At 46.1% G+C, this 13501-nt stretch overlaps 1 protein-coding gene across 1 annotated transcript; it reads right to left on the bottom strand.

Annotated features, from left to right (window-relative positions):
* Positions 1–4022: 4022 nt before the first annotated feature.
* On the bottom strand, positions 4023–5583 carry LOC147604539 (uncharacterized). The gene is made up of 2 exons (XM_086794984.1): positions 4272–5583; positions 4023–4163 (listed from the first exon to the last, which is right to left on the bottom strand). Exons 1-2 carry the CDS (start codon positions 4989–4991, stop codon positions 4023–4025), a joined length of 861 nt encoding a protein of 286 aa, XP_086651110.1. The 5' UTR covers positions 4992–5583.
* Between the last annotated feature and the right edge of the window lie 7918 nt (positions 5584–13501).

The raw sequence follows: 13501 nt of genomic DNA, 5'->3' as shown, positions 1-13501 counted from the left end.
TTTTTTGCATGAGGGTGGTTGCAAGATGAGGTTATCTAGTTTCATGGCGTGGGCGCCCTTGGCTTTAGCTGAAAAACAGGCATTTTTTCAAGAAGAATAGCCAATCTCTCATAGTTAGCCAAGGAGTTTCACTTCAAGGTCTTCTAATGAAACATCATATGCAAAGTTGGGCACCTAAAACTATAATCTGATCGAATATCCAATAATTGCAAATCCCCTTTTCTTTGGGAACCAAGTTTGTATACCCCCACACGCTTGCAAAGTTTGGTCCCCATCGGAGCATGTTTGGGTACGATGGTATGGGGAAGGCCCGGATTTTCCATGGCCTCTTAAGCACCAAGAGACTTGAAAAAACCGCACTGGGCGCCCATTGCCAACCCAAACATGCTCCGATGGGGACCAAACTTTGCAAGCATGTGGGGGGGGCCCACCCCCACACGCTTGCAAAGTTTGGTCCCCATCGGAGCATGTTTGGGTACGATGGTATGGGGAAGGCCCGGATTTTCCATGGCCTCTTAAGCACCAAGAGACTTGAAAAACCCGCACTGGGCGCCGATTGCCAACCCAAACATGCTCCGATGGGGACCAAACTTTGCAAGCGTGTGGGGGGGGCCCACCCCCACATGCTTGCAAAGTTTGGTCCCCATCGGAGCATGTTTGGGTACGATGGTATGGGGAAGGCCCGGATTTTCCATGGCCTCTTAAGCACCAAGAGACTTGAAAAAACCGCACTGGGCGCCGATTGCCAACCCAAACATGCTCCGATGGGGACCAAACTTTGCAAGCGTGTGGGGGGGGCCCACCCCCACACGCTTGCAAAGTTTGGTCCCCATCGGAGCATGTTTGGGTACGATGGTATGGGGAAGGCCCGGATTTTCCATGGCCTCTTAAGCACCAAGAGACTTGAAAAAACCGCACTGGGCGCCCATTGCCAACCCAAACATGCTCCGATGCGGACCAAACTTTGCAAGCATGTGGGGGGGGCCCACCCCCACACGCTTGCAAAGTTTGGTCCCCATCGGAGCATGTTTGGGTACGATGGTATGGGGAAGGCCCGGATTTTCCATGGCCTCTTAAGCACCAAGAGACTTGAAAAAACCGCACTGGGCGCCCATTGCCAACCCAAACATGCTCCGATGGGGACCAAACTTTGCAAGCATGTGGGGGGGGCCCACCCCCACACGCTTGCAAAGTTTGGTCCCCATCGGAGCATGTTTGGGTACGATGGTATGGGGAAGGCCCGGATTTTCCATGGCCTCTTAAGCACCAAGAGACTTGAAAAACCCGCACTGGGCGCCGATTGCCAACCCAAACATGCTCCGATGGGGACCAAACTTTGCAAGCGTGTGGGGGGGGCCCACCCCCACACGCTTGCAAAGTTTGGTCCCCATCGGAGCATGTTTGGGTACGATGGTATGGGGAAGGCCCGGATTTTCCATGGCCTCTTAAGCACCAAGAGACTTGAAAAAACCGCACTGGGCGCCGATTGCCAACCCAAACATGCTCCGATGGGGACCAAACTTTGCAAGCGTGTGGGGGGGGCCCACCCCCACACGCTTGCAAAGTTTGGTCCCCATCGGAGCATGTTTGGGTACGATGGTATGGGGAAGGCCCGGATTTTCCATGGCCTCTTAAGCACCAAGAGACTTGAAAAAACCGCACTGGGCGCCCATTGCCAACCCAAACATGCTCCGATGCGGACCAAACTTTGCAAGCATGTGGGGGGGGCCCACCCCCACACGCTTGCAAAGTTTGGTCCCCATCGGAGCATGTTTGGGTACGATGGTATGGGGAAGGCCCGGATTTTCCATGGCCTCTTAAGCACCAAGAGACTTGAAAAAACCGCACTGGGCGCCCTTTGCCAACCCAAACATGCTCCGATGCGGACCAAACTTTGCAAGCATGTGGGGGGGGCCCACCCCCACACGCTTGCAAAGTTTGGTCCCCATCGGAGCATGTTTGGGTACGATGGTATGGGGAAGGCCCGGATTTTCCATGGCCTCTTAAGCACCAAGAGACTTGAAAAACCCGCACTGGGCGCCCATTGCCAATCCAAACATGCTCCGATGGGGACCAAACTTTGCAAGCATGTGGGGGGGGCCCACCCCCACATGCTTGCAAAGTTTGGTCCCCATCGGAGCATGTTTGGGTACGATGGTATGGGGAAGGCCCGGATTTTCCATGGCCTCTTAAGCACCAAGAGACTTGAAAAACCCGCACTGGGCGCCCATTGCCAATCCAAACATGCTCCGATGGGGACCAAACTTTGCAAGCATGTGGGGGGGGCCCACCCCCACATGCTTGCAAAGTTTGGTCCCCATCGGAGCATGTTTGGGTACGACGGTATGGGGAAGGCCCAGATTTTCCATGGCCTCTTAAGCACCAAGATACTTGAAAAACCCGCACTGGGCGCCCATTGCCAATCCAAACATGCTCCGATGGGGACCAAACTTTGCAAGCATGTGGGGGGGGCCCACCCCCACACGCTTGCAAAGTTTGGTCCCCATCGGAGCATGTTTGGGTACGATGGTATGGGGAAGGCCCGGATTTTCCATGGCCTCTTAAGCACCAAGAGACTTGAAAAAACCACACTGGGCGCCCATTGCCAACCCAAACATGCTCCGATGGGGACCAAACTTTGCAAGCATGTGGGGGGGGCCCACCCCCACATGCTTGCAAAGTTTGGTCCCCATCGGAGCATGTTTGGGTACGATGGCATGGAGATTTTCAACAAACAATATGATAGCAAAAGTGTTAAGAAATATAATAAAATCAAGAACATCAACTAAAATGTAATGATACTCAATAATGAGAAAACTCATAATGATATAAACATCAAATAAGTACATCAGAATGAAAATGAGCTACCCCAGCTAGCCTGAGGTTAGTCACTGCCCAAAAATCTAAGTACAATGTAAGTGAGCTAACCCAGCTAGTCTGAGTTTAGTCACTATCAACAGCAACCCAATCAAAATCGTCATCTCTAACTGCCGGTCGACGTGCGCGTCGAGGCTGCTGTGCACGTCGAGGCGGCTGTGCCGGCTGCGGGGGTCGTCGAATGTCTGCGGGGAGGTCTGCCTCAAAGGAAGGATCGTGAGCTGGTGCCGGTATACTCGGGAGCTCACGAGTCCCAAAAGCTGCTATGGCCCTCTCTCTCTCTCTGCGTCGTGCTAATGCAAGACGCCTCTGTCTGTACACCCAAAATCTATAATCTGCAATGGTGCGTGTCTGCCACTCTGCTCGTGTAAGCTCCTCTGCTGTAAGGACACGCTGCTCATGAGAAGCAGCACTGCTGCTAGCACCATCACCCGCTGTGCCACTAGGGCCAGCACCACCCACGCGCTCAAATGCTGTCACCTGGCTCTCATGTAGCACTCTCTGGTAAGCGTCGAACTCATGTGAGCTCCACTCTATCTCAGGAGGCACCTCATGCTCCTGGGCTCTATCGTCGAAGGCGTCGAGTCCCAAGTCCATAGCTGATGTAAAGTCGACAGGCCTCCCAGTCCTGGCATCTACTCGTACAAGGCCTGGGTGAAGATCATCGATGCCCAATACCCTGTACGTCGCTAAGTCGACGCGTGCACGGCAGGATGGGCATGCTGAGAACCGGACGAGCTCCTGGGTGATGCAAGACAAGTGGAAAATATGTCCACATCCTAGGGCATATCCTCCTGTACTGTCAATGTCCTCGATGCATAAACAGCAGCACGCATCCCGTAGGAAGGGAGGTGCATCCTGAGGGAGAGGTCGTCGAAAAACCTCTGTGATAGGCCGTGGATATAACGGTAGGTAAGGCACTGTCACATCGGATGATCTACGATACTCTCGAACATGCAGCATCAGCTGCTCTGCCCTGTGCTGGGCAATCTGCTCCATGATCTGATGATGCTGTGCCTCAGCTCTGGAGCTCTCTACCTCGGTCCGAGCCTACGCAAAAAAGTAAAGCATTAAAATATTTGGTTAGTCTCTCATTAGGTATTACTTAAAGAAATTTGTAACTTAAACGTGCAAGAGAAACCTACCTACTGGATGTCGGACTCTCTCAGATGCTGTGCCTCTGCAGTAGCTGCCTCTGCCATCTGTAATGCAGCTCGGAGGCGGTCTATCTCCGCTCTCGCCTCTACCAACTCCTGAGTGAGCCTCTGAGTGGCAGGTGTGGGAACCTGCGTGACACAATCAACCATGCTGCTCATGTAAAAATATAGAAAAGTACATATAAACATGAAGATAAATGACCAAAAAAACTTAAGACGTAATCTATATGTAAATACCTCCACATCTGTCGTCGGTATAGCTCGTGAGAATAGGCGCACCACGTGCTGGATGCTCTCCGTGGTACTCCGTACGTCAATGCCGACCTGCGTGCCAAGAGCCTCTACTGTCGACAATGGCACAAAGGAAGGATCTGTGGCGGCAGGTGCTACACGAAGTGCTGGTGGAGGCCGCCTACCCTGGTCCTGGAGACGGCCTCGGCCAGCACCACCACCCGGACGATGGCTGGTGTAATCGACCTCCTCCCCTAAGACAAACTCCGCATATAACTGCTTTGCGAAGTATATGGGGATCTGGCGGTTGTTCGGCATCCTCCCATATGCGGCAACATATCGACTATAGATATGTGCCGCCATACGAGGATGCGAACACCGCGAAATAGTGAGGGGCTTCCCCGCCCCGGGCCTCATCCCACGACTATCGAGGAAAAGATCTAGGAAAGCCCCATCCCTAATAGGAGCAAGATCACAGACCTGACGATATGTCAGGCCATGTGACACCGGAGCAGCGCGATGGTGGGCTATCCACTCATCTACATAAACAATATCGTGAAGGCTACGAAGGGACGCAAGCATCGCCTCCAAGTCTGCCACGATATGTAATGTAGACGGAGTGTCTCTAGCACTCCTACGGATAGCCGCTAGCTCACGGTCTATCTCCGCGATGAGGTCCGCAATAGATGAGCGGCCCTCCTCGTGGCCCTCCTCGTGGCCCTCCATGCTAAAACCTAAGCCCAATGTGAAGGGTCCAATGTGAAGGGTCTAATGTGAAAGGTCTAATGTGAAAGGTCTAATGCTTAGTGCTAAGTAGCACTAATGAAGCTAAAAACAAAGCTAATGGGCTCACTAACACTAATCCAAATCAAGAGAGAGCAAGGGAGTGAAAACGACTTGTGAAAATGAGCCAAAAAAAAAAGTTTTCCGGTTTTATAACCTCGATCGAGGTTCGGTAACATCATGCAATTTAGGGTTTGCAAGATTAACGCTCTGGATATTAGGGTTAGTGCAACATACGGCCAAGATACACACCTAATTCTAGGGTTGGGGAAGGATCGACGGCTGAGATTTGATATTAATATCTCGATCGAGGTAATTGGACGGCCACGATTTAGAGGCATTACCACGAAAAGGTATCTCGACGGTCAAGATTCATTATATACCTCGATCGAGATATTTAAACGGCCGAGATCGCATCTTCCAGCGTACGTGAATGGACGGTATAGATTGCGTTTCCTTATCTCGATCGAGATAATTGGACGGTGGATATTGCATCTACGTATCTCGATCGAGATATTCGGACGGTGCAGATTGAATCTCTATATCACGATCGAGATATTTGGACGGCTGAGATTTGAACGCAGTATCTCGATCGAGATATGGGGACGGTGGAGATTGTATCCGATTACCTCGAACAATGAATGGTCGCGATTGGATGTATATTTCTCGTTCGAGATACGTGGACGATGGAGATGTGCTAGTCAAATATGCCTACGGGGATACAGCGTGGCCCTGATGTGGATCCGAGTGGCATAGATATCTCGATCGAGATATTGTGGTGGCGGTGACATGTATTGGTGACATGGATGACGCCTGGAAAGCCGGACCTGCTAGCGTGGCATTAGTTGGCATCTCGATCGAGATATGTCGATTTAGGCTCGGGAGCCACGTGTCGTCTTTTGATTGGCGGCACTATCACGATCGAGGTACTCCGCCCGAGATGGATGGATGTCCCAATTTTGGAGAGAGTGAACGAAAGTGAGTACCCTCATCTTGCAACCACCCATGACTGTGCAGTTGTGTGTAGAGGTAGGGCTAGAGGAGCCTTGTGTGCGCGTCTGCAGAAGCAGGAAGAGATGCCCATGGAGATGGAAAGCCAAGTGATGTGTTCATATTGTTTATCAGGGGGAGTGGTAACCATAAGATTAGTGAGAAAGATAGTGAGGAGATGCATCTTAAGGCTATGTACATGGATTCATACACATGTTATAAGGATGCTGATACAGGTGTCATGGGTGATCTTTGATCTCCTGAACCTAAATTGCTGACGCAGTTGAGGGGTCACTTTAGCCATATTTAGAGCCTGCAAGCTTTTTGCAGCACTAATGGAGTGTTGACCAGAGATAATCCAATATTCAACTTTATGAATATCTTCTTTTGCGAGTTTATCAAGGGGTTGTTTCGTAGCATGATTATAGGGCATCAAAATTGCAAGTATCTCCTCTTGCTTTGGGTCCTCAATAAAGTCTTGGGTCAAAATATGAACCCAATCCTTATTTAACCTTCTATACACATAGTTTGAAGGAGCAGGATAACATTTCATCACATCAATGCTGAAGACCTCATTTAGACCAAAGGGATAATATTCCTTCTTTATTTCTAATGAGATAATTGCTTTGCTGCCCTTGTTTAGAGTCTCAACCTCCATTAGCTCGTCTCATCGGACGCATCTATCTCCTTTGAACCACTTGTGCTGGTTTTGTCCTTTGCCTCTTTGAAGAGATTTCTTGAACCTTTGTAGAGTGCTTTGCCTTTCTCTTCTTTGCAAGTACTTGCTCCTCTTCTTGCACCTGAGAGCCTGCCATGTCTTCAGCTGCTATTATGATTACATCAAGGACTTTTATTTTGTCACCCTCCTTTTCATGTTTTGAAGAAGTTGCACCAGCATTTATAGATGCTTCAAGTGCACTCTTCACTATGGCCCTGCCCTTTTTCTCCACAATTTTCCTAACTTGAGTGGTTGTTGTCTCCTTTTCAGGTATGGACTTTTTTCGTGAATCCAAAGCCTTCTTTGCATGCCTCACCGCTTTCACCAGGTCCTCCACATTATCCACCCCTGAGTCTTCTTGATCGGAAAAGTCAATGATCTTCAATCCTAGCTTTACAATAGAATTGTCCTTTCCTAGTTTACTACTAGTCATGTCTGCTGGGTGAAAAGTGTCCAATGATAAGCAAAACTTATTTGCTTTTGTAGTTTCTCCTTCTGGCAATACAATGTATGTGAAGCATGGGTTTGCTCTTGCATCCACATCATCCTTAGTGCCTACCACAATCCCCATATCTCTATATGATGTATCACCTTGAGACAAAAACAAATGGAGGACTCCTTTGAAGTTTGCACTAGCATCGTAGCTATCCACAAACCATTTTACTTCTTCTTTGTTACTAAATTCGAAGGTTTTATCCACCTTAATTCTAGGAGTGACACTTTTAGCTTGAGTTGTTGTTTTGAGAGCATCCATAGTAAAGATTGGTGCACCATGTGGTTGCAAGGTAGCGGGCGCTCTGCTAGCTTCCATTCTTTGTGAAGCACAAAAAAAGTTTCAAAACCTTAGAAAAAAATGGATTTAAATGCTACATATCAAATCAAAACCTATCAAACTTAAGAAACTTAATGCATGCTACAATTATTGATGCTTCACTTACTTTTCTTGAATAGTGGGGGCCTCACTTGCATTTACTTAAGCCTAGATCCAAGTTGTGAACTCATATATGCTAGGGGTACGCTAGCATAGAGAGGCAAGGCTCAAACTCAAGTTTGAGCCTTAAGGCGAAGTTCCATGTATGGGAGGCTTGAACTTAAGTTGGAGTCTAGATCCAAGTTGTGCACTCATATGCTAGGGGTACACTAGTATATTGGAGTCTTAAGGCCAAGTTCCATATATAGGGGAAACCCAAACTTAAGCTAGAGCCTAGATCCAAGTTGTGCACTCATATGACAAGGGTACACCAGCATATAGAGATAAGGCTCAAGCTCAAGTTCGAGCCTTAAGGCCAAGTTTTATGTAGGAGAGGCTCGAACTTAAGCTGGAGCCTAGATCCAAGTTGTGCACTCATATGCTAGGGATACGCTAGCATAGATAGGCAAGGCTTGAACTCAAGTTGGAGCCTTAAGGCCAAGTTCCATGTCAAGTTAAGCATGGAGAATGAGCCTTAACACATAAGTTCCATGTAGGGGAGGTTCGATCTTAAGGTGGGGTCTATATCCAAGTTGTGCACTCAGATGCTAGGGGTGCACTAGCATGGAGAGCAAAGGCTCAAACTCAAGTTCAAGCCTTGAGGCCGAAGTACACTGGCATGGAGAACAAAGGCTCAATCTGAAGTTCGAGCCTTAAGGCTGGTGTACACTAGCATCGAGAGCCAAGGCTCCAACTCAAGTTCGAGCCTTAAGGCCGGTGTACACTAGCATGGAGAACAAAGGCTCCAACTCAAGTTCGAGCCTTAAGGCAGGTGTACACTAGCATGGAGAACAAAGGCTCAATTTGACGGTTGAGCCTTAACACCGGGGTGTACTAGCATGGAGAGCCAAGGCTCCAACTCAAGTTTGAGCCTTAAGGCCAGTGTACACTAGCATGGAGAACGAAGGCTCAATCTGAAGTTCGAGCCTTAAGGCCGAGGTGCACTAGCATGGAGAGCAAAGGCTCAAACTTAAGTTCGAGCCTTAAGGGGCCGGGGTGCACTAGCATGGAGAGCAAAGGCTCAATCTGAAGTTCGAAAGAAAGGATATTCAATGTAACTTTAAGTTGTAAGAAAGACTAGGTGATAGAATTAAAAAGATCACCATCTGTATTGAATCAAAATTCTTGAACAATGGGTGAACCATAAATCTAAAAGCTTAAGAAAGCCTTACAATCTGAATAATGATTGAACTATGAGTTTGGTAGCTTCATACAACATTGCTAAAAGATTACGAATCTAGTTGCCCATTTGCTAACAAATCATTCTTGCTCAACTGCACTCACATGTGATGGTGCCTCACTTTCATGTTGATTCAATTGATTCTGTTTGGCCTTGAGTATTATAGCCTTTGGAATCTTGATTTTCTCTGGAAGTCATCAACCCTTGGGCTTCCATGCCCAAATGATGCAGCTAGTGTCTTCCCAGCGCTAAGGATCATTTCTGTTCTCTCGCCAGCAATCCTTATAAACCTCCACATCACTTGCATTCTTCTTCTTTGAAATTGGTGCCCAATATTGTATCTGAACTTGTAGGTAGTTTATCGAGTTGTTGTTTTGATCAACATCACTTGTTGTCCCTCCCAACCATATTAGGTAATTTGCATCACAAGGTTGTACAAGCACAAAATCTCCTTTAGACACATCAAGAGTCGGGTTGAACTCTTCAGCAGGTCTGTTGCGCATTGGACCACAATAATAGTCCTCATTTACATCAAACCCTTCATCCTTTAGACACATCAAGAGTCGGGTTGAACTCTTCAGCAGGTCTGTTGCGCATTAGACCACAATAATAGTCCTCATTTACATCAAACCCTTCATCCTTTAGACACATCAAGAGTCGGGTTGAACTCTTCAGCAGGTCTATTGCGCATTGGACCACAATAATAGTCCTCATTTACATCAAACCCTTCATCTACATTATCCTCCACTTGAAGGTTAAGAGGCTCAGCTTTTTCGCATACACTCCTTGGCCAAAAGTCATGAAATCCAATGTCATCCCTTGCACTAGGGGTTTGCATGTTTAGCATAAGATTCTCCCAATAGGCAAGGACCGGATTGATCCACTTAGCATAATCACTTTGGTCTTCTTTCTCTTGCAAGTGCTCTTTCCACCAATCGACATGTTTTTTTAAGCCCTCCACAACCTTCTCATTTTCCTTAACATACTCAAAGGGTGGCAATACTTTTGGAAAACCTTCAGGAAGCTTGGGTCCTCCCTGGTCATTTCTCTTCCATAACTCTATACTGCTTTCTGGTAACCAATCAACATTTTTGGGGTGTACTTTATATTGCATCAAAGATATTCCATCACTCATATAAAACCTGAATTGCAATGGCTTTGAATGTCCAATCAAGCTATCGGCTCCATCATGTAAGCATCCCTTGACAAAGCCTTTGAAGTCTGCCACCTTTTGTAGGAGAAAGGGTGCAGGATGCATGCTAACACACTCATTAAAGATCTTCATCAAATGTGGAAATGTGAAAATGGTTTGTTTCCTCAACTTCTCAGAGAAGCAACTAAACAATGCATCAATATCTTCATGAGTATGACCAACCATAAGAAAACCAAGCTGCACCATGTCAAACACTCCTCATGCAACCAATAGGGATAGACAGGCAAATACATAACGGTTCTTATTTTCAGAACCACAATTGTCAAGTTGCAACAACAACGTCCTTGGCAATCTCTTAAAAAATGTCCTTGAATTTGATGGCATTAAACTTGAGGCATTTCCATTGCCCCTAAACTTGAGGCATTTCCATTGCCCCTATGTGTTAGTATGAAAGACTGACTGCATATGTGAAGAACAATTTCCCTCTGTATCCACATTTGTTTCTATCTCTGCATCTGCATCCTCAATGCTCTGCTTGCAATATGCGTTTCTCTCCTTCAGCACTTCCATATGCTGATACAGGGCCATAGTCGACAAAACACAATCAAAAAGATCTGTTCGTGGTTCAGCATCTGAGTTTTGTGAGCTTAAGTCACCATACATGTGTTGCTCTCCTCTTTCTAAGTTTCTTAAACATTTTGACAGAGATGAAATTGTGAAGTTGGGATCACTTGGCCATAACCCCAAGGCAAAGTGACCATAAGCTGTTTGTCCATGTCCATGAGTGAGCATTCCTGTTAAGGATACTGGAAGCCTCTCAACCCCATTGAGAGATTTAGGAACTGGTTTAATTTGTGGTATGGCAGTCTTCCATCTTATCATGTATAATACACAAATACCTGTTTGGGTTCATTTCGGAAGAGCTCCTCCAAGCATAGTATAGATTTCTACAACTCATTTGTTGCAACATGTGTGCCCTTCTTTGTGCCATGTATCTGGCACGCTCCTCTTGATGTTTTGTTGATTCCAACTTGACCTTGATTGCCGTACAAATGGTGATAAACTAACTTGAACTCTGTGTTCCACAATCTTGAGAATGATGGTTGTGACAGTGGCCGGTATTCGAATGAGACAAGTGTGTCATTCACTTCACGCAATATGTCCACCTGTTTGTACATTGCTCGTAGAACACGTTGGGTCTCGCAGGCTCCATGCATAGTTGTCCTTGACCTATGTGGCATTTGATCGGCATTATTATCTATGAAGCCCTGTATGATTGATTTTGCCATCTCAACATGTGTCATGCCCTTCCGTATTATCTCACTGTTGCCATGACTGACATTACATGCACCATTCAAGAACTTCTTTCTGAGCCTATAGAACGTTGACTTACCGATGCCATGCATTACATACCATGCTTTACTACAAACCTTCTTCCCATCAAATGTCAAAGCACTCGTCATCTTGACCTTGTCTATAGGCCATGCCCATGCAATCTAGTACAAATGTGTATCGTGTACTATAGCTCTGTCCCCAAAAGTGTACCCTAGCTTGCATGATTTTGGATCTATCTCCAAATTGACAACATCGATTCTCGCAACAATCAATGGTTGCGACGTTGTGAATGTTTGCAACATCACATTTTTTGCTAGCTCCATGGGTTTTATCGTAATTTTTCATTACCCTTACCCTATGGACATAGCTCCTTTTCTTATTTGTCCCTTCAATGATATCATAGTCAGTGATCATGGCATCATGGTGTCTGTCATCATCAGAACTATCGCCATCATTGCCCTCTACATCATCATCCTTTTTTTCATCACTTGAATTGTTTAGGCTGTCAATATTTTTTTGCATGAAGTGATCTTGAATACCCTCATCAATAGAAGAAGATTGTGTGTCCCTCACTAATGGTTCACCATTCTCAAATGTGAGTTGCCTGATCGGCCAACAACTAGCCAAATTCAAACCTGAAACACACGTTGGAACTTGGATGCAAAGATCCTTCTATAATGACACCCAAGCTACTCTCCCCTAGTTCTCTACAATTTATAGCCTCGTATGGGTGGACCAGCAATACTACTCCATTGCCAAGTTTTGTAGATATGTTGTCATCTCAGAGGATGACACTTTTCTCTTTCCAGCTCTCCCTATCTATAAAGTGATCTTCTTGATCAACAAGAAGTTCTGCAAAATTATCCTCTTTGGTATTAGTAATGTCTCTGTACATAACAAGGTTGACCAATGGCCATTTGATGATGCTTCCAACTGCTTGAGACATTGTTCTTGCATCCATTGTGGCAAATGGAATGAGAAATGTGTCATCAAAGCTTTGTTGAACATGTATTGCTGCACATGTCTCACCAATGAATTGAAAACCACATGTTTGAGATGCATCAATGGAATGAATAACCCCGCGTGCCTTCCTTGCAGAACCATCAATGAGAAACACTGACGCACCTTGTTTTAGACCCTACAATCCCTGAGAAAATCAAAATCTCAATAATAAAGATTGAAGCAATGTTTTTGCGGTAGTACACAAAACTATAAATGTAATTCAATCTCAACATGAGTTTAGGCTCCAACCAAAGTTTGAATCTCACCTATCAATGCTAGTTTGCTAGGAGGCTAGGCTCCATCTAAAGCTTGAGCCTTTGCCTGCATATGCTAGCTTGTTAGTAGGAGGCTCCATGAGCCTCACCATCATATGTTAGTTTGCTAGGAGGCTCCAGTTAAAGTTATCATTCTCACTTGCATCATATATTAGTTTGCATATGTTAGCTAGAAGGGTAGGCTCCTCCAACAAAAGTTTGAGCCTCACCCGCGGATGCTAGTTGGCTTCTAGGAAGCTGAAAGTAAAGTTTGAACCTCACCCCCCACCACAGATGCTAGTTTGCTTGGAGGCTCCAACAACCAAAGTTTGAGCCTCACCTTCATATGCTAGTTTGCTATTAAGAGGTCCCAATTGAAGTGATAATCCTCACCTCATGTATATGCTAGTTTCCCAAGAGGTAGGCTTCATCACCCTCTGCATCTAGCCACACCGTTTCATTGGGATATTGAGTCAAGGTATGGTGTCAATTAGCCATCAATGTTTCATAGCTACAAAAGGCAAAGGTGAGTGGTTACAACAGCAACAAAGGCAAAGAGAAAGCAATAGAGAGAAACAATATGCTAGTGAAGAGAATGTGACATGGAAATGAGCAAATGGACATTGGATTTGAGACTCTTCTCCTTCGTGAGACTCAAACTCAAGTTTGAGCCATTGTGCATTATATAGATTTTAGTTGAATTTTTAATCGCATAGTTTATAAGTATATTTGGGTGTATGGGGAAAGAGGGAAGAAAAGAAGAAATCTCAAGCTCAAGGCTCAAACTTGAGTTTGAGCCTTGTTTATTACACAAGTAAGTACACAAGTAAGTAGGAATAGAGAGGGAAGCT

This window comes from Cibotium barometz, chromosome 61, assembly GCF_041138505.1.
Source record: "Cibotium barometz isolate CiBa-2024 chromosome 61, ASM4113850v1, whole genome shotgun sequence".
Taxonomy (NCBI): domain Eukaryota; kingdom Viridiplantae; phylum Streptophyta; class Polypodiopsida; order Cyatheales; family Cibotiaceae; genus Cibotium; species Cibotium barometz.
Note: the sequence above shows the minus strand (reverse complement) of the source record. Positions and strands in the feature narration are given on the sequence as shown.

What these genes read in the sequence shown, in the direction of transcription:
- LOC147604539 (XM_086794984.1), bottom strand. Translation starts at nt 4,991, where the DNA reads ATGGAGGGCCACGAGGAGGGCCACGAGGAGGGCCGCTCATCTATTGCG. An exon ending in TACCGACGACAGATGTGGAG is followed by an intron (nt 4,164 to 4,271) that starts GTATTTACATAT and finishes TGTGTCACGCAG; the next exon opens with GTTCCCACACCTGCCACTCA.